Source organism: Melopsittacus undulatus, chromosome 6 (assembly GCF_012275295.1).
Source record: "Melopsittacus undulatus isolate bMelUnd1 chromosome 6, bMelUnd1.mat.Z, whole genome shotgun sequence".
NCBI lineage: Eukaryota > Metazoa > Chordata > Aves > Psittaciformes > Psittaculidae > Melopsittacus > Melopsittacus undulatus.
Genome location: NC_047532.1, coordinates 19,048,779 through 19,075,512, shown reverse-complemented (window position 1 = coordinate 19,075,512; position 26,734 = coordinate 19,048,779). Strand labels below are relative to the sequence as shown.

Sequence of the window (26,734 nt, the reverse complement as noted above, 5' to 3'; positions counted from 1 at the left end):
CATGCATATATGTACTTAGGAAAAAAAGTCTGCACTCCCCTTAATGCAAATAATTTATCTGCTACTGTTTCTGTTGCTATAGTATGCTTAGTCTTACTTTCTTAACATCAATGCTGTGATGTCAATCAGCATCTATAAAGTGAGACATGTATATACCTACCTATTAATCCAGGCTTGTCAATGAACCTGTCAACCACTAGAACAATGTAGGCTTACGGCATCTCTGGCAGGTTTACCAATGGACAAAGCAATAATTACTTTCTCATGGTTTCAGACTCCCTTAATGCTTGTGCTTACTTCTCATATTTTCAGATGCATAATACACTCATTTCACATAGGTGCCACAATGCAGCTTGTTCCAGGTTTGCTCCTTAAGGATTGTATTTCCATTCATATGTCCATGGCTTCATTATTTTTGATTAGTTTCTGAGCTAGTCTTTCCAAGCATCAGTTTCTGTAGGTTTTGGAGTGATAACTTGCCACTCCTTGTTCATGAGCAGATGTGTTTTGTAGCCTCTTTCAATCTTTAGATGCAAGATACTACCTAGATTGAAAAAAAACCCCACCCAAACCAAAACCAGACTTCTCCAAGAGAAACATAACATGTTTGCCCAAGCAGGTGCTGGAAGGACAGAATTCCCCCATGCTTCTCTACACTGCTCTTCACACAGTGGCTTAACCATGCTCTAGTATTCTGCTAAAACAGCTGCCAGACAGGATCAGCTTGTACCTGGTTAGTGTGGAGCATCAGCAGCCCAAGTGCAGGCCTCTTTGCATCCATACAGATATGGCCACAGTAAATGATTTATGTATTAACATGAGGAGCTGGCTGGCCCTGAAGTGCCAGAGCACTGAAACTACCCAAAGATTTCTAACTTGGTAACCATGCCAGGTTTTGCATGGATGATTTTGTATCTCCCATGTACATTGGGAATGGGTTCCTGATGTGAAAAACAAACCCCCCACCATGTGTAAAAATAAAGGCAAAGAAATAGGTCCTATATGAGAACACTACCACACATTTAGGTTTCCATGCATTTTGTCAGAAGAGAATTTGGGGATTTCATGCAAGTGTATCCAGGACTTCTAGAGTAAGATGAACTTAGAACAGCAGTGTCATCTGAGTTTGGGCAACTCTGGGCATACCACTTGAGCATATCCATGTTAGTGCAACAGTGGAGATGATCCATGCATGCCCTCTAAAGCAGCACATTAGGACATCATCACACATGTTCTGTAGAGCTCATCACTGCCTGTGCAGAATGTCCGCTGAATCCAGAACATGCTGAACCTCCTGTATACACATCAGGGGTACAGGAAGTGTAAAAGCCTGGCCACATGGGACATTATAATATATGCAAAAAGTCACCTGAAAACTCAAAGCTCACATGTTCCCAAGCTGTGGGACATTTATGCACAAGCAGCTGGTGCACAATAGTTTTGATCAAAACAATTGCATATTATTAAATATGCAATGCATGTGTTTGCTTTCCTTGTTTTGCTCAAGCGAAAACTGTTTCTAGGTCAAGATGTTTTACATCTTCCTTCTCTGCATATCCTTTTTTTATTTAAATTAACTTTATTACTGTATGTTTGAATAATCACTGTCTTTTGATGGCAAAATGTTACAGTCTTTCTTACATTTTCTCTTGTACTCCCCACTACATTATTGAAGGCTGAGGTTTATTAATGTTTCCACATGATCGTCATAGCATCTTCTGTTGCATTAAGACTATGGATTTTCAAATGGATTTGTGCTTCACAGGATCTCCATAGAGATAAATCAAATCCAGCAGCAATTCCTCCTCCTTTCTTCTTTCCTCTTCTTAATTTTCTATTTCCTGTTATGTTTCTTTGTCATCTTGTCTTGCACTCTCCTTCCACTTTCCTGTATTTGCTCAAAATAGGCTGTACAACAGAAAAAGCTGGTCACATGCATGCCCAAGGGATTCATTAACCTTTGTGCCTTTAAGCCTCCTGAGCAGGTCGAGTCAGAACAGCAAAGCATCTGCAGCAGAATTATCTTTCTGGAAATAAGTAACAGCCTCTTCAAAGCCCTGTTGGGTATTTTTATTGCCTTATTTCTCATCTAATCGTACTGTTTTCAAATTCTGAATGCCTGTAAGTTACTTACAAAAATGGTAGACTGGAGTAAAAGTCAAAACTGTTTGGTTTGGGTTGTTTTGGGGTGTTTTTGTTATGTTTAAGATTAGGTGTGCAGTCGCCTCTCAGTTGCAGGCCACAGACTGCTCCAGTTGAAGGCTGCATCTGTGACTACAGTAGGAAGGCTGTACATACCCGGAAGCAAAACTGTGCTGAACTCAGTTGGCTTTAATCCTCCTTTCAGTCTCCTGCACCCGGGAGTACCTGCAGCAGGAGCCTCAGGCCTCTCAGGAAGTGCCACTTCTTTCTCTTTGTGCACCTTTCAGCACAAAAGCTGAAGCAAAACGAGTGTGAGTGGCCTTGCACTTCACCTGCGTTCTTGTTATTTAGGGCTGCAAATAACTCGGGGGAAATTCTGTCTTTCACCAGTAAAATCATCTTTTTGAGGCCAAGGCAAGGAGACTTGTATGTGAATTCATGCACTCGACCTTTAGCCCTTAGGTTTGTATTTGCACTTCCCTCCATGTGGTGGATGGATGAACCCATGATTTATCCCTCTCGGCTGTGACTGGGGACTGTCTGAAGATCCCGATGGGAACCGCACCGCCAGGAAAAGAAGGATAAACAGAGCAAACCCGAAGGATGACCCGGGAGGGGGCCGCGCCGGGGGTGCAGACAGCGAACCCCTCGCCACAGGACGGGCGGCAAAGAGGACGGGCGGCAAAGAGGCCAGCCCTTCCCGTCCCCACATTGCTGGATTATCTTCTTCCCTCTGGGAAGGGCTGACCCTACGGGATGGCTCCGCTCCGCTGGCACCTCCCGGCCGGAAGCGGAAGCGCAAGCGGCGCGCCAGGCGGCAGCGGTGTAAGCGGTAAGGGTGGGTTGGGGATGCTCGGCGGCGGGTGGTGAGTGCGGTAGCGGTGGGGCGCTGGTGGGATCTTATCGCCCCCCCGACGTGGGGCTGGGCGCCACGATAAGGGGGTGGTGGGCGCGCTGCCGCGGTGAGCAGCGTTTGGCGGCAAGAGCGATTCAGTAGCAGAGAGTTCCGTATTTTCAGCTATTTGCATATTTTTGCATGTTAATTGAATACATATTCATATGCTTTTAACTGTTGGAAAGCTCCTTGAGTTTAAAGGGTTAAACAGGATTAAAAGTGAATTGTAACTAGGGGCTGATGTGCAGGTGTACTTTACACTTCTCGAAGTATTAGTGCATCCTCCTAGCTGGACTGCTTATGCTGCCTTTGAATTATTATGAGCTTTAACTCTTTGATGTGAATACGGCAATAGGTGGGTATTGTAAAGCCAAAACCACATCTTACTTGTCTGGAATTGGTTTGCTTTGTGTTTGCTTTTGTCTTTGCCTTTCTGCAAAGAGGCTTCCCCCTTTTTAATGAGCCACATAATGATGGCTGGCAGATATTGTGGTTCTCTTGCATCCCTTTGTTAGGGGAAGAATCTGAGTGGAAAGTATTAATTAGTGTATTTGTCTTCCATGTCTCTAATTCTGGCCTGTTTCCATTCTTCCAGGGGCTGTAGTTCTCTCTCTGCAATGTTAATATACAACAGTGTTAAATGAAGCAGGATGGGTCTTGGAAAATGTGCTGATGCTAGTTATTGATTAAACATGTGTACCTTGTCTTCTGGGCAAACTGTTGCATTTAAGATGATTGTGTAACATGGTTGTGTGAAGCATATAGTTCTATCTTATCTGTGTTATAGGCCAGTGTGAACAAAAAGCCAGTGTGAAACAAAAAGCCTCAAGTCTACAGTTGTATGATGTAAGCAGGTACCTTAAAGCAGCTAAATTCAGGTAAAAAGCACCTGTTTGCTGGCTACAGAATGGCTATGAAACTCAGGATAGAAGGGAATGCTGTTGGCATTGTCATTTTACCTTCACGTACCTCCAAAAGGTTCCAGAAATTAGATGTATACTCAAAGTTTCTTTCATCAGGTGCTGATTGCCTTCAGCACCCATATCTGGACTTAATGCATCTCAATGCAAATCCAGAGCAGTTGGTTTTGTCTTTAACTGCCGTTTTGCACCAGGAGGTGCTGGTCCATTGCAATTCTGATAAGAAAGTCACTCAGACTCTCTAAAGTATCATATCAGATGCTCTTTGTTAGAGCTAAACCTGTAAAGAAAGAGGATAGAGTTGATAATCTTACGTCCCTTCAGGAGCTGGGAGCTCCAAGTTACACATCATTGAACAGGTCTCTGATTCATGCACAATGTGCTCTACAGGCCCTGTCTGTAGAGGGGGTTACCCTGTTTTGGTCACTTGAGCTATTAGGGATTCTCTTACAGGAAAACAATTCCATTAATTGTTTCTTCTGTCAAACAAATGATGCTTGCATGAGTATGTCCTGCCTTTTTAGATGAAGGTAAGGACATGTACATGTACAAGGACAGGTACCAAGCTGCCTGCAGACTCATCTGTTACAGCTGCTAAGCTTATCCCAGAACACAGGCTTGAAGGCCAGGCTGCATGTGAATCACAGCACAAGGAAAGCCTGGACCTGCTTGGGTTAACTGTTACCTGGATCACCAGCTCCTTGGTGTACAATGGCCTTCAGGTCAGGATCACTCCAACTACTTTGTTAGGTGTCTCTGTAAACCAAGTGTGGTGTTTGATGTCTGCTGTAAATGTACAGAAATATGGCTTGAGAAGCTAAGCAAGAAATTGAAAATATAAACTTTGTGTGAACATGTCCATCGGCTGATGAAGATTTTAACAACATGGAGAAGGCAGAGCCATTTTGGGATGGTATGCTGTGTGAATGCTCTGCTTTGAAAATATCCATTCCTCCTACATAGTCAGTTATTCAGCCAACATAGCATGCTTTCACTCCTGGGTTGTCAGTTGGTTAGGTTGTGTTGTTGTTTTTAAACAAATAACATGACAAGTTTGCACACAGCTGAAGTTGGGAAGTAACTTCCTCAGTTTCTGCTGAAATCAGCTAGCCAGCTTTGGAGCTCATCCTGAATGTGGTTTCATTTTAGCAGTTTGAGCAGAAACATAGATTGTATGGATATTGGGACACACTGTGAAAGCTTCCTTTTTGATAAAAAGCTTTGACACTCTTACTAGATTGCTGTTTGTGGTAGCTGTAAAGCCAGCAACAGGGAGTGGAATATCCTGCTAGACTTCTGTTCTATTGAATTTCACAGGGAAGATGCTTGGATATCACAGTTCGAAGCATGAGAGAGAAGTCTAGGCTCAAGGGCTCCTTTTCTAGTCCCTCCAGAGTAACTGTTAATCTCCTTTATACTGGTAAAAACTGTAAAGAACCTACTTCATCTTTGTTCTAGCATCTATTTTTTATATTGGACCTCTATTTTTTTACATAGAAAAGGTAAATTGTTGCAATTTATTGAATTTGCTTGTTCTTCTTCAGGCAAAAATGTCTGCAGCATGCGACTTCGTTGCACTCCACACTGGGCAGAAGATGCCTCTCATAGGACTGGGAACTTGGAAAAGTGAACGCGGCCAAGTAAGCGAAGAACAATGCAATACTGTGCTCTCAACTAGTATTTGTGGCTTGTGCACCTTCTTTGAATATCTCAGATTTAATGCCTGTATCCTTTGCTTGTTTTAGTTTTAGGCACACTGAAGTCAATGGGGTGTATGTATTTGCATGACTTAAGGCACAAAAGCAGCAGCAGCAGAAGATCCTTTAAGAACTGTTAATGTAGGCCTCAGGCAATGCTGCTTTGGGAGATGAATCCAGAAAGAGACCAATGAGTGAGGTGAGACAGGAACAGTGCTGTAGCTATAATATGTAGCTATAATATGGACTTCCACTGGCACATCCTCAGGCTGGCAGTTTGACCAGGCATTCCTCTGGCTTGGGCTGATGACTGAGCTGAAAGCATTATTTTGGGAGGCATGAACTCCAGTTGGTTCTGTAATAAGTCCTGCTCCAGTGGTCAGCCTGTGTTTAGCAGAAAAACAGAATTTGCTTGGGTCATCCTGCTTTTAGACTCAGATGACTAGTGTGTCGTTAGACATTCATTCTGCTTCTATTGCAGTGAATTGGCAAACACCGTGCTGGGAAACCATTCTGTGTGTTACTACAAACTGTCTGTGGGAATGATTGCATGCTATGGTCTGTGCTTCCTGTTTTAATTCTTCTCCTTGACTGTCTTTTCCTCTTCGTTTCATTTAGTTGAAAGGTAAATTCTTGGGGTTTCTCTTCAGGTTGCACACACTTGCTGTGAAAGGCAACGTGCTTTGCTTGGTGGAATTCTTAGCTGGTATTGTTGTCTATAATGTCTTCTGGATTATGTGTACCTTTGCACGTCTGCACGGTAAATGCTGCATGGTTTTGTATTAGCTTCATGATGTTTTTTGGAGTGTATTGAATGACATTGTGTTTGTGACTGAAAGGGAAATTTAGAAGGCTTCTCAAGTTGTTGAGCTATTCTCTCATACCACCTGGAGGAAAATGTGGGGAAAGAAGCTGTAAAAATCAAATCTTTACAGAGCCATTTTATTGTTTGTCTCCCTGTTCAAACAAGTGGACAGTGAACTATTGGGAACAGAAGCCCTGCTAATGTGGAAACTAAGTTGGTGTGAGAGCTCAGTCAATCTCTTAAATGAGCAGGAGAGCTGAACAATGAATGTTCAGCTCTGTCACTTAAAACATCAGCTGACAGCCAAATCAAGTTTATTGACATGCAGCAACTGAAAGGATGAATTTCTGTGCCCTCAAGGCAGTTAAATGTGCGTTGTCTAAAAACAAAGCCTGAAACAAAACAAACAAAATCTGAATGCATTGTTTTGTGCACTAACTGTTCTGAGGAAAGTGTGGCCTTATAAAAGAACCAGGGATAATTTAAACTGAATCCAGATGGATTTTGCCATAGTAAGTAGTGCTTCAGCAGCTGAACCCAGCCATCTTCTCTGGAGCCCCGAAGAAGCCACTGGGAACCGCTTCTTTGGAACATCTACTATCTTCAAAGACATTCCTAGAATGTATTGAAGGCAAAATCTGGAAACCACAGTGAAAATGGAATTTCAGGAGCCGCTGCTATTCATCTGGAATAAATAAACTCCTGTTTATAACTCTTGAAAACCTGGAAGCATATGATTTACCCTTAAAAGAACATGATGCAGTTCAGGGAGAATAATCGTAATTACAAATTTAAGACTAAGACAAAAGCCTAGAGAAGCAGAATGCGTATTGACTGTATTTAATCTGTTTCACAAGTAGAGGCTATTTATGAAAATCTTTTTGTGCAAGGGCTGCATTAGAAGCAGGAGTGGAAATGGATGGCCTTTAAATTATTTCAGGTAAATATTTTGCAGGTGGTAATTGTTTTCTGTGTCAAGCTGCTTTTCAGTCTCGACTTTACTCTCTTGAGTAATTCCTGGTACTAAACAAGCTTTAACCTTGTAGCTAGATCTTAATCCAGTACAAAGATGTTGTTGCAGCCCTAGTTTTCTAGATAATAAGAATATGGAGAGTAAATGAAGCTAATCTACATTGGAAGACTGTAGGATAAGCTGTTTTCTGTATTACATGAGCAAATGCTGGAAGGGAAATTTGTTTTATGTGTTACCATAGGGACATGTTGAAGGGTTATTGAATGGGAAGGGAACACAGTACAGAAGCTTGTGAAGTGGCAGCATGAATGAGTTGAAAGAGAAGTCCATTCAGACAGGAGCATGAAGAATATCAGTAGCATGTTTTGTTTTAATATCAGGGCTTGATTATCTGTAATCCTTTAATGCTTTGTTCTCTCAAGTGGGCCATGCTTTCAATCTGGAAGACTGATTCCCCATCTGATGAACAGCTTAACCTGCTGTGGCTGGGGCTGGTTGTGTGGGGGAAAGAGACGCTGGGCTTTGAGAAGCTGTATTTCTGTGTGAAACGTCAGGAAAGCTGGAGAGGAAATGTGTGGCTCAGCAAACCAGTCAGACTGGGTATTTTGTGACGGGATTGCAACTATGGAGGAGGCTGTTTAGTTCTTGGGAGTTTGTTAGAGAATCCTAGTTACATGCACAAAAATTCACTGCTGCTGGTAAGTATTGAGAGGGACTTAAATTCAACATATGAAGGATTGGAGGCAAAAGTATTTTATGGAACATCAGCTCTGAAGTTAGCATTACTTATGTGGTGCTCTGAGTTCTTTTTTCAGCAAATTTTAGTGCAGTATGGATAAACTGTGATTTAGCAACACTTACTGGTCATTGCATCTGAATATGATGTGGACCCATGATCTGTTCCTTTTTTCCTGTTTCCTGTCAGCAGTTGGGACTGCTAAAATGTGGCAGCTTTGCAGGAAGCATGGGAGACTCAGCCTTTTCTTTCCAAGTATTGTTGACTGGGACTGTGAGAGGGAAGGCCTCTTTGTAATGGGTTGAGGCTGTGCAGAAGAGGCTTCCTAGTCACTTAAACTCTATGCTGCTTGGAAGCACGAAGTTGGCTTGTTAATTTTTCACCTTGTGATGGGCACACTGAAGAACTGGAATTCTAGGCATGGATAGTATAATGGATTGGGACTTAACAGACTTTCTGAATCTGCCACTCATAGTTAGCAATACTGTGTATTTTCATCTTCAGAACCAAAAGAGGGTGGATAGAAAGACCAAGTCCCTTGTCTCTATAAATGGGAGTGTAATTCCCAGGGCTTTGCTATACTATGAAGGAGAGTAAGACTTCAGCTGCAACAGTGTCTGTTTTGGGGCGAACTGCTTCAAGAAAAGCATGAAGCAGCTGATGAGGCAGCAGCAACAGTGATGCAAGGTTTGGGAGAGGTGAATTGTGATGAGAGATGGAACCACCTACAGTTACATGGTGCAGAGAGGTTTGAGAGATGCATGCTGGCCCTTTCAGAAGGCACAAAAAGCCCTCACAAAGAGGAAGCTGTGGATTTCATGTCTGTAAGGAATACCATATGGCTCTTGGTTAGACACTTGAAAGGCTTTGAACATAAAGATCATAGAATCATAGAGCAGTTAGGGTTGGAAAGCACCTTAAGATCATCCAGTTCCAACCCCCCTGCCATGGGCAGGGACACCTCACACTAAACCATGTCACTGAAGACTCCATCCAACCTGGCCTTGAAAAAAGATACCTTATCATTAAGAATAGACTGCCTGTCATTTACAAGAAGGCTTATGACAAATGCATGTAGGAGTGGTTTAGACTTAGCTGGCCCCGCTCTGGGGCATGAGGATAGACTGTGATGTCTCAAGATCCTTTCAGACCTACTTTCTGTAGCTCTGTGATGCTACATTGGTGAGTCACACTTAAGCTGTGTGATTCAGTTTGCCTACTGGAAAATGAACTTGGTGGTTGTTCCTTCCATAGCAGTTTTGACAGGCTAAACTAAGGAGTAATGGAAAATTCGAAGGATCCTTTGGCTGTTGTTACTTCACAACACAAATATCCAGAGGCATGTGAATCTCTAACTGCTTCTGTTGTCTTTGGGCATTTTCCCCTCTGTCTCCCAGGAAATGCATGTCCCTGACTGAACATAATCTCAAAATTACAGAACTTTCTGTTAAAGTTCTTAAATTTACATCTATCTGTTGTTCCCACCCCTCAAGAAATGCCTTTTTTGCATGCTTTCTCTTGATTGTTTGCCTTTTGTGTGGAGCTCTCCGTTCACATTGGAATGTTTTAGCAGGCTGAAAGTAGTTTATACAAATACAGATTTAGCCCAAATCCAAACTTTGTTTAAATAACCAGTCCCAGTTTTCAGTGCTAGAAATTTATCAAAACATGCTGATACAGAAATGCAGCCTCCTGCTTATTGCTTTGCAGAGATATGTTTGGAGTGCTTTATCCCTTGTTTTCTGCAAGTGGTTCTTGTGCCTATTTGGATTAAGCCCTCCTATTATCCAATAGAAGAAATGAGGTACTAATACAAAGAACACTGCTGGTTTTCCTTTCTGCTTCAGCTCCACAGCTCTCAGCTTTTTGAAGGGTAGATATCAAGTCTTAAAAGCCTTTTAGTATGTCTCAAGTGATTTCAGAATTACCGTGATTGTGTAGTGATCTTAGGAATGTCTTTGTCAAGGGCTGTAAGTACCATCCTGCTGAAGAAAGGCAGAGTTTACTGCTGCAGCAGAAGTGCTTTGTGATCCTGACTAAGGGAAACTGGTCTGATTTTTTTTTTTTCCCCTTTCAAAATGCCAAAGAATGCAGTCAGAATATCCTGTGTCTGCCTTTACTGATGTTCTTGACAAGAAAACAAATGAAATCCAACAGTAGAAGAGAGGTCTTTTTCCCATTCGATTCGCCCATGTCTTTCTGTAGCATCTGAAAGCAGGACTGTACATGTCTTTGATTGCTGTTACTAGTTTTGTTAGCTTTAAAATTGAAAATGCTGCTACTTTGATTAAACTGAAAGAAATCAGTCTCTCTCTAGCCTTTGTGAACATGTTTTTTTAATCTCTTGATGACAGAGATGTAATTTCTGTAAATGTGTTGGGGCCCTATTGCACCAAGCTGTATACACAGGGTAATTTATAATCTCACAGTCTTGAGAGACAAGTCAGTGAAGAGCAATGTATAGGAATCCCTGTACAGGTAAGATGTACTCTTACTGCAGCACTTTGGATCAGTAGATGTAAAAGAGTGTGTGCTTACTTTCCCCTGGAAGTCAAATGAAATAACATTAAGATTTTACTTAATGCTCATCAACCTAATGGAAGATGATGCCCGAAGTGGAATCTGTAGGAATTCTTGGTTCTTGTGCAGTTGATTATTAGAAATCTTTATTCAGAAGCTACTTGTAAGTCCTCAAAAGGATGCTATTCTGTTTCATTCTTTGGTTTCTAGACCTGCCTCATACCTGAGGTCTGCATGTGAAGATGTTTTGCGCTTGGGCTTCATTAGAGCTTTAAAAAGCAAAAAGATTGGAAGTATGGTACCTTAGTTCCCAGCCATTCTTCTTATACGTAATAATATGTAGCAAGGGAAGCGTTGCTGTTGGTAACACCTATGTCAGCAATGTGGAAACTGCTTCTCAGCATCATCAGGAGATCCCCTGCAGGCCATGAATTAATACACAACAGTATAATGACTTCCATTGTTGTGCAATCAGTGCAAATGAGACCTGAAGAACAAATGCACCATAAAATATCATTATCTTAGGGATTTAAGTGTGAGCAGTTGAACCAACCCTGAATTCTGGCAATTCTGGAGTTAAGAAACCAGGCTCTTCCTTTACTGGGAGAGAGGAGATATCTTATAATAGGAGATAACTAATAGATGAATCCTCATCTATTAGTTTAGGAAATTTTGTCTTCCTATGTCATCATTTATTTAAAAACTGCTTCTTAAAGCTCATTTTACATTTAAGGAAAATGAGAAATCTGATTAATAATTAATCCCTATTCTGTCTGGTGAGTTCTTGCATGCTTGGCCTGTGTGCATGGCCTATATTCTTGTTGCTCTTGTCTGCTAGCAGTTGGCTCTTCACTCTTGTGCCACAGAGGACCATATCCTACTCTTTGAGTCTCGTGACCTTATGTACTTTGGGGCGTGTTTGTCACTAAGTCCCTAATTTTTGATTCCTTCCCCCCCAGTGATGTGTCCATTTACAGTGATCACATTGGATTATCTGTTTCTGATTACAGGTAAAAGAAGCAGTGAAATATGCCCTAAGTGTGGGTTATCGCCACATCGATTGTGCAGCAGCTTACAGCAATGAAACAGAGATTGGTGAGGCTTTCCAGGAGTGCCTTGGGCCCAACAAGGTAAAAACACAAGAATCACCACACTGTGTATTGTATCAACATTCACACCTGTGACATCTGGGGCTCTTCCTCCTGGTCTATCCCAGATGTTTGTTACTAATCAGGAGCAAGCATGAAAGAGGGCTTTCTCTCCTCTTATACCCATCCTGGCTGTCAGGAGGAGAAAGGATTTTCAGGAATATTTGCATGGAGCTAAAAAAATGGCCTTTTTAACAAAAATTCCCTGCCCACCCTTTTGCCCCCCTTTCAAAGTATCCCAGTTTGGCTCTTCAGAAGTCAGAGGTACCAAGAATCAGTAGCTATAATGTAAAATATTTGCAGTGATTTATATGAAAGTTATACTGTTTTGCTGCTCTGGGATAGCATGGTCAGTAGCCATAGCAAATTTAGTGACTGTGGGGCTTTTTGGTTATGGACAAAGTAATAGTAAGTAAATATGTACTTTGTTTTAAAGAGTGATTGCATTTGAAGATGGCTCTAGGGCCTGCATGTGAGAGTCTATGGCCTAAATATAAGGTAATGTGTCAGGCATTCCTATGGGTGGCCTCAGGTGGAATGTTAAATTCATCCCCTTGCCCTCTTGTTAGCCAGGGGGCCAGAAGGATTGCCTGTACAGCCTCCCAGCTCATGGAAGGAAAGTTCTTATGTTCCTGCTTTCGTGCTGTTCTTGTCTTAGCTTTAGGGCAATCCCTTTGTTGTGTGATTAGCTTAGGAGAGGCTGCTTTCAGCCTGCTCTAGGGATTCCTTCCTACTAGTATGGTAACTAGCACAGGAGACTTACTCAATTCATATTAGCTTAAAACTAGAATTTGTAAAACATCTTTCTCTTTGATAGCAACAGCCACATGTGAAACAGAAATAACAATGGTTGGAGGAGATAAACGGGGAATTAATTATTCCATCTTCTAAAAAGTATAGGCTTGAGTGAAATTCGGTCACACAAGACAGTGAGAAGTGCCCTCTGATGCTGTGCTTCAGCTTGCCAAATGTGATCTCCCTGTTGCATTTTATACTTCCTGGTTAAGGAACTCTGTATTTGTTTAATTTCTGTGTCTTACCCTTCCAATATGGGGTTCAGGGCACTCAGTTCTTGGTGTGTTTCTTCCAGAACCTAGAACCTGAAGTGCAGAGCTTTGGGGAAGCTTCTTCTCTTATTTTCCCATGCCCTTCCCATGAGAAGCATTCCTGGTTTATAACATGTGACGAGTCTAGTAAGTTAACTGGTTGTGCCTAGAAAATGTGAATTGTTAGATACAAATTACAAAATTCACATAGGAATAAACAGAGTAACCTTCCCTTTGGCCATACAACACTTAATAGTGGCTTTTAGCCTTGAATTGGGAAGTTTGGGAAGTGTGTGTGGAGAGCATTGTTTTGTATTTCAGAACTTACAATAACTTGTGAACTATCTGGTATACTTTAGGGCTTGCCAGCGTGTGTGTTTCTCTTGCTTTGCTCTATCTAGTGTATTCTGAAAGGTTTAATTTGTGGGTTCCATGTGTTACCTTTTTATTAAAACTGAAATTGTTCTCTTTGGTTTTAAAGGTAGTTGGGGAATTGCTGCAATTCTCTTCCTGAACTTGTTCCAGTAAATTATGCTCCCCTCCCTTTCTTAAAGGTTATTAAAAGGGAGGACCTGTTTGTAACATCAAAGCTCTGGAATACCAAGCACCACCCAGAAGACGTAGAGCCGGCACTAAGGAAAACACTTGAAGATTTGAAACTGAATTACTTGGACCTGTACCTCATGCATTGGCCTCATGCCTTTGAGTAAGTTCTGTGTAGAAAGGGCACAGATTTTAGAAGCCCCAGTTTTACATAAGTGGCTGGTGTTATATCCTCAGGACCTTCTTTGTGAGCTGTGGATTTCTTCCTGAGTATACTGCCTGCAAGATGCTTTTTTGTAGTGTGGCTAAATTGTATAGTCCTATGGACTGTCACATAGACACGACTTTCTACCCATAACGTATACACTGATTCATGTTTGATCCATGTGTTCACAGGAACAGATGTTCAGTTTTAATTCTTTGAATTTCAGTTTGGTGGGAGTTTGTTTAGAATTGTAGGTTTTAGATTTGTTTAGGTCAGATTTGTAGCTTGTCTGTAAGTACACAGTAGAGGAGACAAAACTTCTTGGTTTGTGCAGAAGTATTGTAAAGGGATGATTGCTCTTATTATTTAGCAATGATGAGGCTGCAAAACTGAGTATTAACTCTTCATTTAAAATATGTAAGCAATTACTTATATGTTTTACTAGTGAGAACAGCTAGGTGATGAACTTAGGATCGTTAAACTTCTCACAGTTTGGCATGAGTGACAAAGGTAGATAACTGAAACTAGCCTAACTGGGAAAAAGTAATAAAGCTGTATGTGCCAAGTTTCTGTACAGAAGGTTGCCATCTTGTATTAGCTGAGAATTTGGTTTGCTGTCAGGTGAAATCTCTGAGTTTAAAATATATTGGAAGTTCTGGTAGCCTGGTGCCTTCATCCAGGCACTGGGGAAGTGTGGCAGTTCTGCCATTGACCTACAGGGTAACCTTGAGGAAATAACAAAACTGCTTTGTGCCTTTCCTTCACTTATCTGTGAAATGAGAATTAAGCATTTTGAAAGGCCACACTTTTCACTAATAGTTATTAACTGTACTGGAGTGGCCAAGCATGCAGTGTCATGGTGACATCTGTATGAGGAAATGAAAATTACTTCTTATGACATCTTAATTGCAGTAATTCTGTGATTTGAAGAAATGAGAGATGAGGAAGTCTTCCATTTAAGTGCTAAATGCACTTACCCTACAACCCCATCAGAAGCACAGTTCCTTGCTTTATTTTCCTACAGATGTGGAAGCAGTTGTTGGTCCTCCCCACCTCCCCTTACAATCAGTAAAATGGAAGGAGGAGGATAAATCTCCTGACCAGATGCTTGCATGGAGACAAGCCCCTGTCAGTTTAAGGGTCTTCTGTCTGTTCAGCAAATATGAGAACTTTTTGACCACTTCTAGTGATACAAACTGAACTTTACAAAGCATACAACACTAATGGTTAGAGGAAAGATGCTGAAGTGTAAATGTATTCCTCAGCCTAACAGAATGAGGAAGTGTGGCCAACTAGAGCTGGCTTAGAGGAAGAACTGTTAAAAATTCCCCTGTTACGAAACAGGTTTGTTTTCCAGTTGATTGAAAAAAAAAAAAAACCCAACACATCCCAACATTAAATACTGCTTTGATAATGACAGGTAACACAAATATTGATGTATGTTTAGGTATTAATAATATTTAAATTATCTTGCTGCTGTGGAAACTGTTGACAAAGCTGCCATTCTAATAAAGCAGTTTCATATTTTCTCATTGGAAACTGTTCACTCTCCAGTTTTCTATTAGCTCTGCCTCAACTGTTGCAATGTGTGGTTACCTGTAATGCCTATTGCTCTGGGAAGCTGAGCAAATGAATGTTATTTAATTAGAAATAGACTTCCATCTGGAAATCACAGCACCTCCAGGTCTTGAAACTTAATCTCTGACTTTGTGTCCTACTGTTGACATATGAGGCTGCTTTTCTGAGTTGGGAGCTCATAAGGCTTTCAGAGTTATTTTTGGTTCTAGATTTATCAATGATATGAAGAAGAACCATCTCCCCTTGTCCCCAGCTCTCATTTAGAATCATAGAATCATAGAATAGTTAGGATTGGAAAGGACCTTAAGATCATCCAGTTCCAACCCCCCTGCCATGGGCAGGGACACCTCACACTAAACCGTATCACCCAAGGCTTCATCCAACCTGGTCTTGAACACTGCCAGGGGTGGAGCATTCACTACCTCCCTGGGCAACCCATTCCAGTGCCTCACCACCCTCACAGTAAGGAATTTCTTCCTTATATCCAGTCTAAACCTCTGCTGTTTAAGTTTTAACTCATTACCCCTTGTCCTATCACTACAGTCCCTAATGAATAGTCCCTCCCCAGCATCCCTGTAGGCCCCCTTCAGATACTGGAAGGCTGCTATGAAGTCCCCACGCAGCCTTCTCTTCTCCAGGCTGAACAGCCCCAACTTTCTCAGCCTGTCTTCATACAGGAGGTGCTCCAGTCCCCTGATCATCCTCGTGGCCTCCTCTGGACTTGTTCTAACAGTACCATGTCCATTTTATGTTGAGGACACCAGAACTGCACACAATACTCCAAGTGAGGTCTCACGAGAGCAGAGTAGAGGGGCAGGATCACCTCCTTCGACCTGCTGGTCACACTCCTCTTGATGCAGCCCAGGATACGGTTGGCTTTCTGGGCTGTGAGTGCACACTGCTGGCTCATGTTCATTTTCTCATTGACCAACACCCCCAAGTCCTTCTCCGCAGGACTACCATGAATTTCCTTTTTGCCCAACCTGTAGCTGTGCCTGGGATTGCTCCGACCCAGGTGTAGGACCTTGCACTTGCCATGGTTAAACTTCATGAGGTTGGCATCAGCCCACCTCACAAGTGTGTCAAGGTCCCTCTGGATGGCATTCCTTCTCTCCAGTGTATCAACAGAAGCACACAGCTTGGTGTCATCGGCAAACTTGCTGAGGGCACACTCAATTCCATTGTCTGTGTCAGCGACAAAAATATTAAACAACACCAGTCCCAACACCGATCCCTGAGGGACACCACTCGTTACTGGTCTCCAACCGGACATTGAACTGTTGACCACAACTCTTTGAGTGCGACCATCCAGCCAGTTCTTTATCCACTGAGTGGTCCACCTATCAAATTGATGACACTCCAGTTTAGAGACAAGGATGTCTTGTGGGACAGTGTCAAACGCTTTGCACAAGTCCAGGTAGATGACGTCAACCGTGTCACTGCTTAGCTGAGCAGTGTAAGGCAGCCTCTTAGATCTGAGCTAGCAGAGTCCTGTGTTGGTTATAAGAAGCATGCTGCCAGTGGGATTACGTGTAGCCCTCCGAGTGTGGACTGCTCAGAGGCCAGTCATAGCCCTTTGGCAGTGTGGTACTGTCACTCGGCAGAATCAACTTCTTCAACTTCATTGTGTGGGGTTTGTGTTTTACTTTATCGTGTTTTTTGAATGGGCTGGTATGACTAACTGGGAGCACACCCAGCCTATAAGCAACATGAATGTGTTAAGACTTCTGTGAGAATCTGTGCTTGTATCAAGTACTGACACTGCTATAGAGTCCAGAGGGAGTGGGAAGGCCAGTGTATTTTGAATATAATCTCTTCTAGACAGCTCTTAAACCAAGCTCCCTTTTGTAGCAGCTCCAAACAATATAAAGAATCAGTCCTCTCAAGGTGAGAAACCAAAACTACCCTCTGAGTTGGTGCTCTCTAAATCTAGCTGTTTTGCTAGGATCAAAGTGTACAAAGAGCTGCTGTGTGTATACGGTGGCTTATCAGTTATCTGTGTAGTCACTGTACCTATACAGGTAAGTAGGTCAAAGTACTGTATAACAAGTTGACATAGGAAAGACTGTATGTGAAATAATCTTTCATAGGTAAGGTTGGCATAATTCATGCATTGAACAATAAAATATGCTTAGTATGTACTCTACCCTTTAAGCTATGTGCAAGCTTTTAAGAATAAGTTCTTTGAAGAACTATAATATAAACGTGGTGAATGTACTTACACTTTACCTTTGCTACTGTAGACGAGGGGACAATCTCTTCCCGAAGAATCCTGACAACACAATGCGTTATGATTACACTGATTACAAGGATACCTGGAAGGCTATGGAGAAGCTGGTAGAAAAAGGTCTTGTGAAAGCCATTGGGCTGTCAAACTTCAACAGCCGTCAGATTGATGATATACTAAGTGTGGCTACTGTCAAACCAGCTGTGCTCCAGGTAAGTTAAATAAAGAAGGGGACAAATACCTTTTCTGTTTGTCTATAAGTGAAGAATCTTCAAACCAGTGCTGTGTGTTTAGCACAAGGTGTTCAAGCTTCTTATGTACAGGGAAGAATATAGCCAGCTCTGCAGGAGTAGGCACACAGAGCCTATCATTTCAGGAAGATCAGTTTGTTGGGGAGGAGACTTATGTCCACATTCTGTGGTCATTTATATATGCTTAGTTAAGCAGGTCTGTGGAAACAGTCTTCCCTGTGAGAGACAATTCAGGCTATAAGAAAGAAGCATTGTGAGAGAGTAACTTGAATCGCTTCTAGAGTTTCCTTGCTTGTTGGATGCTGTTTGGTACATAGGGAAAATCCAGCACTCTAAACTTAGGTAATCTGTTCTTTTTCCTGTAAATGTAGCCTACCAGATGCTTTTTCATTCTGGTAGTAAATTATCCTCATAAGGATACCTTACTTAACTTAACCCTTATCCTTATAATGTTTTTTAGAATCTGGAATGACCTCCTGTGATGTGCTTGGTTCTGCTGTGCTCTTGACTTCCCGGACTTCTTATTTGTTTAGAGTTTTGTGTTGCTGTCTATTCTCTAGACACTCATTGTGGGTCATTTTAACAGGTAGAATGCCATCCTTACCTAGCTCAGAATGAGCTGATAGCTCACTGCCAGAAGCGAGGACTGGTTGTCACTGCCTACAGCCCCCTTGGTTCTCCAGATCGCATGTGGAAACACCCAGATGAGCCTGTGCTTTTAGAAGAACCTGGGATCAAAAAGCTGGCAGAGAAGTACAGCAAGTCACCTGCACAGGTCATGCTCAGGTACAGGACAACTGTCAGGGTGGTGTTTGGGACCTGGCCTTAAATGAAGCAAACCACTCACATTAGAAGGAATCTAAAAGTGTGTGTTCTTCTGCATTGGTGAGGAGTTAAAATCACAGGGAGTGCCAAAAGCAAACCCTATTTGGTGCTTGTTGTACAGAGTTGGTAAAGTTGGCTCTGCCTTAGGGCACATGGATGGACGAGATCAAAAGGGTCTGTTCAGGGCCTGGATGCGTGCCTGGGACAGTTCACCCATTTCCACTGTGAAATAGCAGTAGGATAACTGCAGCAGTGAGCCATGATTGAGGGCCACCTACTGAATGTGCATGTGGCCAGTTGCTAAGCCCTTGAGTGCTTGTTGCTGCATTCAGGTAGGCTCTCAGGAAGAGGGGCTGAGGAAGGGGCCTTCCTTCTTGGCACTGGAGAGCCACTGGATACTGGGAAACAAGATGGTTGAGTGATATCCAGAATGTGATCAGCACCTTGTAAAGTAAAATTGGGTTCTAGCCTCACTTTTTGTTTTGTTTGTCTGGCTTTGCATCTGTTAATTTCACTAGCACAGTCTTGGGCAGTAGCAAGTTACCCTGCCAGCTGAACAAGTTCAGCATTTTGTGCTTGAGCCCTAGACAGGCACTTGAGGGATCTGGGTTTTCTTCTGGCTTCTTGGTGGCTGTGTTAGAACTTGCATAAAGTGCTGAAGTATGTTTTTGTGACTGTTTCTTGGGCTTCTCCTTAAAGCACCTGAAACTTGGTTGTTTTTTCAAGGCATGAATGTCTTCCCCTTGTTGATTAATTCAGTGGCTATTGTCTTGCTTGAGCTTGCATATACTCGTACTCCTAATAGAATACAGTGCTATGCCAGCCCTCTTCTGGGTATTTTTATTTCCCATAGAAACATAAGTGGCATCTCTGCTGACACAGGTTGTTACTCAACCAAAATAAACATTGTGGGGTTTGGGCTGCACACAGAGAAAATCTCTCTCCTCCCCTTAACAGATGGCAAGTGCAGCGTAAAGTGGTTGCCATTCCCAAGAGCGTCACTCCTGCTCGCATTCAGCAGAATCTCCAGGTAAGTATAAATGAAGGAAAGGAGCTTCAGCAATGCCCTTTTCATGTGAGTAATATCCTGTCCTACTACTTGCAGAGCAACAAGTTGAGGCACTTGGTTTATACTCGTTCATCGATGTATGCATAGACTTGAGAAGGATGGTAAAGACTTTTGGAAAACAAACTTGATATGTTTTAAGCAAGTGTGTGAGCATGTGCACATGTACACATGCAGAGTCTTGTTATCAGAAGGTAAAGATTTCTCTGTAGAAATCTTTACTGACATTTATCTGAGGTACAAATCTGTTGAACACATTCAGTGGTTCTTGCTGATGAATAATAGTGGCTCTACCCTGTAAGTGGGGGCTGGGGACTATTTCTGCAGCAAACTGCCATGCTAATGATGCTGAAGGAGTAAGTGTGGTTCACTTCTGCTCTGAAGTAGGGAGAGTTCACTGTAGACATTATGTGGAAACTCTGACTTCAGATAATCTTGAGGAAGGTCTCTGAATCACCTCCTGTGATCTCTTTTTCAGCCCTTAATCACAGAGATTGGCCGGTTACGCACTTGTTAGGAATTGTTTCTATAACTGTTACTCCCATTAAAACAAATCTTGCCGTGTAGTAAGCTGCTAGAAATCTCCAGAAACTCCAGTAAATTCTGCAGTAAACTGAGGTTTAGTGCTGTGTGGGAACAGAACATTGATTCAATTGGCACGACTAACTTGGAACAGTCCAACTGCTTTTTATCCTTTTGGAAGAGTGCTACGCAGTATCAGTGTAGGCTTAGAGCTGGAAAGTGTATGAATACCTCAGACTTTAAGCCTCTGTTTGGTGTTTGCTATAAAATGAGTTTTAATGGCAACATCATGTTTATGAATGTAAGACAAACTAATTGTAACCCATGGTTATAAAGCCTCTGGCTTTTGTTCTCAGGTGTTCGATTTCAGCCTCACAGAAGAAGAGATGAGCCACATTGGAAGCCTGAATAAAAACTGGCGTTACATTGTGCCAATGATCACGGTAAATTTCTCATGTTTCTTGTAGTTTTCATTATGTGCATGTGGCCACAGCTTGAGGTTTGCATTTTTCTTTCTTGTACTGTCCCCATCAGAACTACTTACTCATAAGCAGTATGCATAAAAGTATGTTAAGAAGAAGATGCACTTACTTTATCTTCTTAAGGTATCTAAGATGAAAGAATTTTTCACAAAGCTAGGTACAAAAAAGGTAGCTTTTTGAAATCTTTCCTCCTCTATCTTGGCTACTGAAGGAGTTCTCATTACGAACCTGTCCATGGGCCTTTAAGCCAGAGTCCTGTCTTCAAATCTCCCCCAACTCTTGCTGATATGTTCTCAGGTACAAACAGGCTGAGGTCCATGGCATTCCTTCAGAAGCAGTCCTTGTTCCAGCTGTCCCCATCTACTTTATACCATAAGCCTCTAAGATCAGTGAAGACTGAGGGTGCTTTTAGTTCTCCATACCCATCATAGGAGTCATATGAAGGTAATTTGTCCACTTCCCTAAAGTGGCCGTCCCCCCTTTCAAAATCTAGTTTAATGACCTTCCTCCAATGGAAGGAGCTTGGCTTAGGCTGTTCTATTTTTCTGTCCAAATCCATTAGCTTCTGCAGCATCTTTTAGCATCAGTAGTTTTACTCTGTCACATGAAACTTTCTACCTCATCTGCTATCAGTTGCCAGTCTGGTTTTAGAGAAACCAAAGCCTTGTAAGTGTTGAAGTCTTTTCAGTCTTCCTTTATGTTAAAGGAACTAACCTTATTCCTTTCCCCTCAGTGCAAAAAAAAAAAACAACCCCAAACACAAGTCAATGCTACATTGTCTCCTTTTTCATAGTATTCCTCATTTCTTACTGTCCTGATTATGCCACAGAAGGCTGTTGCCATTCCCTTGTGTGTCACTGACCACCAGACTGTGCTGTAATGAGTCTGAAGTGATTTATCCCTTCTCTATCATACAGTACACCGCATAGACACAGTAGGTCTCTGCAGATTTGGAAGCTGTCAAGCATCCCCTTGCCTCTGCAAGCAGTTTGTCTACCTGTAGATTATTCTTTGTTAGTCAGGCAGTGGCTGCTGGCTATAGGAATTCTTTGGGGAAAGCTTTTCTCCAGGATTTCTCAGAGCTTGTTTGAGTACTTGAGCATGTCAGTGACTAATCTGAATTAGAAAAAATGAGTGTGGTGAGTAACTGTCTCATATCAAGGGTAGATACTGGTTACAGCTTTCACTGTTTGTCATACTGGAGCTTCCAAGAGCTTCAAGGCTGTGCTCTTAACTGTATGTTGCTTCAGTATGTGTGTGTAAATATAACCCCCTCCATCCCTGCAACCAAAATTATCTTTGTGTTTATGGCTCAGGAGTCTGTACACCAAGCGACAAGCTTAGCTCTGATCTGTGTGACTGCAGTAGTGACAAGCACACCTGCTGCTGACAGGATGCTTCTTTCAAGTGCTTTGCTACTCATGCTGCAGACAAAGATGTTTTGTTAATGAAATGGCAAAATACATTAGGATGTAGCCTCCTTGGATGAGCCCGGGCTGAGTCATGTGCTTTTGTTACCTGGGAGACCTGATCAGATCACAGTGATTCACAAAGGAGAGATGAAATAAGAGTTCAAAGTGCTAGCCCATCCAACTAGAAAGAGCGTGAATGATGCAGCTGGGCTTAACGATGCTGCCATATTGTCAGATAACAAGATGGGAAGAAGCACGATGAGGAGAATTAAAAGGTGACTCTGCAGCTGTAGGATCTCTAATGGAACTTTTTGTCTCCTGCTCATCCCTTCTGGGCTCAAAGAAAAGAATTTTCATCAATTGTGAATTAAAATTCCTGTCTAACCTTTTATGCCTACCTCCTGTCTGAGTCAGTTTCTGGATTTCAGCATGTGATACAGCAGTGATATCAGAGCTTCTGTTGTAACTAACAAGACAGCTTTTCCTTGTTTTCCTTCACTGATACATAACCACAAGTTCTTACAGTTGTGCCGATCTTCTCCACATTGTCTTGTCTAAAGCCTAAGAAGAAGCTATTACATTGCATGTAGGCAATTCAAGTTTTTTTATACTTTTAACAATTCATTATCTACATAGAGGTTGGAAATCACATTGCACCAGCCTGAAATCCCAAACTTCTGGAAACACTTAATTGGGCAGGGAATATACTTAAGTGAAACCTGAATGACTCGCAAGCCAGGAAGAGGAGTGATGGTGTTGTACACATAATGATCTATTTTTGATAGCACCACTGACCTGCCCTGTGTTCACTGCTGATTTTTACCCCACTGCCTTCTCTTGGATTCCTGTGCTAGACTGGAATCAGGTACCTGAAACATTGCTTCTGGCAGCTGCTGTCTTGGCATGCTGTGACACTTTTGTCCACAGTTTTAAAGACTGCCTTCAGTTGACAGCTTCATTTCAGCTTTATATTAATCTGAGCATCAGTCAAACCTTAGCATCTTGATTTTCTGCTCTGTAGTGCCCCCAGGTGACTAATTTCACACTTCAGTAGTCTCTGTGACATTGCATTCATTATTAGGGATTCCAGCTGACTTGAAATGCAGGCTTTATACTGAAGGCTACTGGGTGGACTTAATCTAAGTTCTAGCTGAATGATGCTAGTCTGTCGCCCAGGGAGGTGTGTGTGTCTCCCAGTGCTGCACATAAATTTCCCCAGACACTACAGATGAGGAGCAAAGGCTTACCTGTGCTCCTTGGGGGATGTTGCCTTGGACTTAGTGCAAATACAGATGCATTAAGTCCATGCATCTGAATGCTCAGGTGTGGGATGTAGGAATTGAGACTTCTGCATGACCACGTCTGCTTTTGGGCCAGCTGGAGCTTCTGTTTCATTACATGTGAATACTGGTTTCAGTATTCCCATTTTACAGCTGGAGAAGCTGATCTTCCATGGAAATGTTCTTAAGCAAAAAGTGCTATGAGGGTGTTCAGTGACACTGTTAATGCTTTGGTGTATGACCCTGAACAAGTCATTCAAATGCGTTTCATCTTACCCATGTGTAAAATTGGCAGTCACGCAACTCTATCATGGAAACATGGGGAAAAGGCTCCAATTCCAATGAAGTGTTTTGAAGTCTGCATGTTACAACAGTTACTCAATAATAGCTACATGGCAAAAGGCTTTTAACTATTCTTAATCTAATTCTTCAGGTCTCAGCAGCTTGAAAGACTTGCTCCAGGCTACAGAAATCTCTCTCCTTTTTTTAATGAATTTTTAAGTTTTCCTTTCACAGAGTGCTAGGAGGACTCGGGAGCAGGGAACCAGCTCTTGTTTAAGCTGGAAAAGACTCCCAGGTGTTTGAATCATCCTATCCCAGAACTTGAAATCATGCAGATCTTGAAACTGAGAGTAAGAATGAATTTCTGTCCTTCTGACTTGCGTCTGTTTGTTCCACAGGTGGATGGCAAGCTCGTGGCCAGAGATGCTGGACACCCCCATTACCCCTTCAATGACCCCTATTAACTACTAGAAAATAAGGTGTTAAGGAACATGCTCCTCTGCATGTTACCACAAAATAATTGTTTCCACAATTCATCAAAATCCTCTGTCCAAATGGAACCTTCCTTCCTGAGTAGGTTTACTGACATTGCTCCTAATTGAGCTCCTTTCTGGAGATACTGTAGCTTCCCTGTCAAAGTTTGTGGGTTTAATACAGTGACCATAAACTTGCTCCTGGAAGCATCAATCGTTTGGGAATTAGATCAATAGTGGGAGAGTCTGAATCAAGTTCCTAACATATCATTATTAGGCTAGGGCAATACTTTGGGGTTACTGTCTGTGAAACTGTTTTGAAGGCTTTAGTTATTGCCAAAGCAGGGAAACAAAACCCAGAAGAAGGTGAAGGAATTAAAGCATTTTAAGTCTACACAACTGCTTAGACATCAACTTTGATATCCTTATCAGTAATTTTTTTTACACAGGGAATAAAATGGAATGTGCTGTGGCTGCAGTATGTCCGTAAACCATGAACCAGCCATGCCCAGTGCTTTTTATCCACTTTGAGTACTTGTGGGACTTGGAATTCTCCCATTTTTCTTTTTATTGTAATTTGCTTGTAGATTTGAGGAGAATCAATGTGCACCGTGGTGCAGGCCTCTAGGGCACGCTTCTGTGTTGCTTCTCACATGGATAGGTTTTGGCTCTGACAATAGCTCTGATCATCCTGTCACAAAAGGATCCAGACCGTTTTTGCAAGTCTTGTAAAAAACCAGCCTGCTTTTCCTGTAGTTTCCCAGTGTCTCTTTACCAAAGATGCCCAGTTTGAGTTTTGGAAGGACACAAGATTTTAAGAACAAAGACCTGTCGGGGGGCCCTTCCATTTTAATGTCACATCTTGGACTGCTGCTGGGATGATGCTTGGGAGAGCTGGTCCTGCCCCCTGCAACACCCAGCAAGTCATTTGCCTTTTCTGTGCCTCTTTTCCTACTTGCCATGTCTCCATGTTACTCCATGATGGGAAGTAGTTTACTGAGTGCGGATACGCTGCAGAGCAGGAGTGGAACTCCAGCTCCAACATCAGTTCAGTCTCTTAAGGAATTGTCCAGCCATCGGTACAAAGGGTGTGAGATGATAGCACCTACCAGTACTCTGAAGGTGATACCTTCTGTGGCCTTAGCAGAGTTATCACTTTACTTGGGTTTTCTCTACCTGTAAAATAGGCTTAGTGCTCATGTGCCTTGGTGCAGGCAGGGTAGCAATGCAGTTTCTAAAGGCCTCTCAAATGTAAAACAGAGGCACTCTCTTATCTCTGTTGATGCCTATCAGAGACAGTCATAGACTTCTTTGCTGCTGGATAAAGAAAGTTTAACTGACTGTAAGTGAAATAAAGAGCACTTATTAGAAAGCTAATCCTCTGTATTCAGATAGTTCAAAAATCAAAGGAATTAGCTTCTTTTCGTTTTGATAACCTCATCTACAGTAGCCCTATAGTAAACTACATGTTCATCTCAAGCAGAATGCTGCCTCAGGTATTTCCTGCCCTGGGCCTCACAGCGTGCAGCTGAACGGTGACAAACCTGTTTTATCACTCTTTGTAATCCTTATGTAGAAGCCCAAGAACTCCCTTGTTGAGTGTTTCCTAATTCCTGCTGGATTTACCTCAATGGAGAAAGCCATTACAGCTCCATTAACATTCTTTACTACCCTGGAACGTTTTCTTCTAAGGGAAATTAAATCCCTGCCGTTTGGGGTTTTATTATTCTAATCAAACGTGGGTGACTTTAAATACAGTTCTTCCTGCACATCAGTAGGGAAGCAATTTTCCTTTGCAGGCACTGTGTAGGATGTTAACAGCAGTCATCATGCCAAGGAAAGCGGCTTTTGTTGCATGTATTTCCAATTGCATATCTTCAATAAATACTGTACTCAGTGTATGACTTCGGGACTGTTTTCCCCCTGTTTCCTGTCAGGGCCCCAGTTAACTTTTTGCAGTTACTTCCCTTAATGAGAGTAAGTCTGCGGGCAGAGAGAATTCCTAAGAAAAGCAGTTAAATCCTGCCTATCAAACCCTCAATTCCCAGCTCAGTTCCTCCGTGCACTAACACGGTGCCGTTGGGGCCGCTGCACGTTTATCTTGAAACGGCGCAGGGGGAAATGAGCTTCCAGCTCTGCCAATGGCTTTCCTGTGGCTGTGCGAGTGCTCTGCCGGTCTCTGCTGCTCCAGCTGCAGCAGCCATGTCTGGTGGAACGCGTGAGCCGAGCCACAGCACGGGCTGAGGTTACACCAGGGCAGGAGCGCTACTGCTGCCCCAGCCGTGACGTGCAGCATGACGGGCGCCTGCAAGCGTGGGGTGGATGTGCCCCATGGCAGGGAGCGCCCGTCCGCTGCCCCAGCCAGGTCAAGGCCTGCAGGCCCGCCGGAGGGGTGGGCTCTGCCTGCGAGGGGCGGAGGAGACCCGCGCCCCGGGACCGCAAACAGAGGATCCGGTTTCCCCTTGACCGGCGCTGAGGTGCGGGCTCGGCCCCGCCTCTGGGGGAGGCCCTTCCGCCCGCCACACGTCCACCTACCCCCGGGGCGGGAGCGGAGCAGCGAGGCCCCGGCCCTCCCACCGCCGCGGGGACCGCCCGCTTGGGGCGGCCGCGGCCACGGCGGAGTCGGGAAGAACCCGGAGGCCCGGCGGGCGGACTACACTTACCGGCATGCCGCGCGGCAGGGGCCTGCCGGCGGAACGCCATTTC

At 42.9% G+C, this 26,734-nt stretch overlaps 1 protein-coding gene across 3 annotated transcripts; it reads left to right on the top strand.

Moving 5' to 3' along the window:
- The first annotated feature begins 2,861 nt into the window (after window positions 1–2,861).
- AKR1A1 (aldo-keto reductase family 1 member A1) lies at window positions 2,862–25,932 on the top strand. 3 transcript variants are annotated; one of them, XM_005151090.3, is made up of 9 exons: window positions 2,862–2,974; window positions 5,502–5,597; window positions 11,699–11,818; window positions 13,437–13,588; window positions 17,452–17,647; window positions 18,273–18,472; window positions 19,469–19,541; window positions 20,456–20,542; window positions 23,954–25,932. In XM_005151090.3, the coding sequence occupies exons 2-9, from the start codon at window positions 5,508–5,510 to the stop codon at window positions 24,017–24,019; spliced, it is 984 nt and encodes a 327-aa protein (XP_005151147.2). In that variant the 5' UTR covers window positions 2,862–2,974; window positions 5,502–5,507; the 3' UTR covers window positions 24,020–25,932. The 3 variants fall into 3 exon arrangements, with proteins under 3 accessions (XP_005151147.2, XP_033919809.1, XP_030906627.2); XM_034063918.1 differs by lacking the exon at window positions 2,862–2,974 and adding an exon at window positions 2,993–3,008; XM_031050767.2 differs by lacking the exon at window positions 2,862–2,974 and adding an exon at window positions 3,200–3,392.
- The last annotated feature ends 802 nt before the right edge of the window (window positions 25,933–26,734 follow it).

What these genes read in the sequence shown, in the direction of transcription:
- AKR1A1 (XM_005151090.3), top strand. Translation starts at nt 5,508, where the DNA reads ATGTCTGCAGCATGCGACTTCGTTGCACTCCACACTGGGCAGAAGATG. An exon ending in CATTGGCCTCATGCCTTTGA is followed by an intron (nt 13,589 to 17,451) that starts GTAAGTTCTGTG and finishes TTGCTACTGTAG; the next exon opens with ACGAGGGGACAATCTCTTCC. An exon ending in TCAAACCAGCTGTGCTCCAG is followed by an intron (nt 17,648 to 18,272) that starts GTAAGTTAAATA and finishes TCATTTTAACAG; the next exon opens with GTAGAATGCCATCCTTACCT.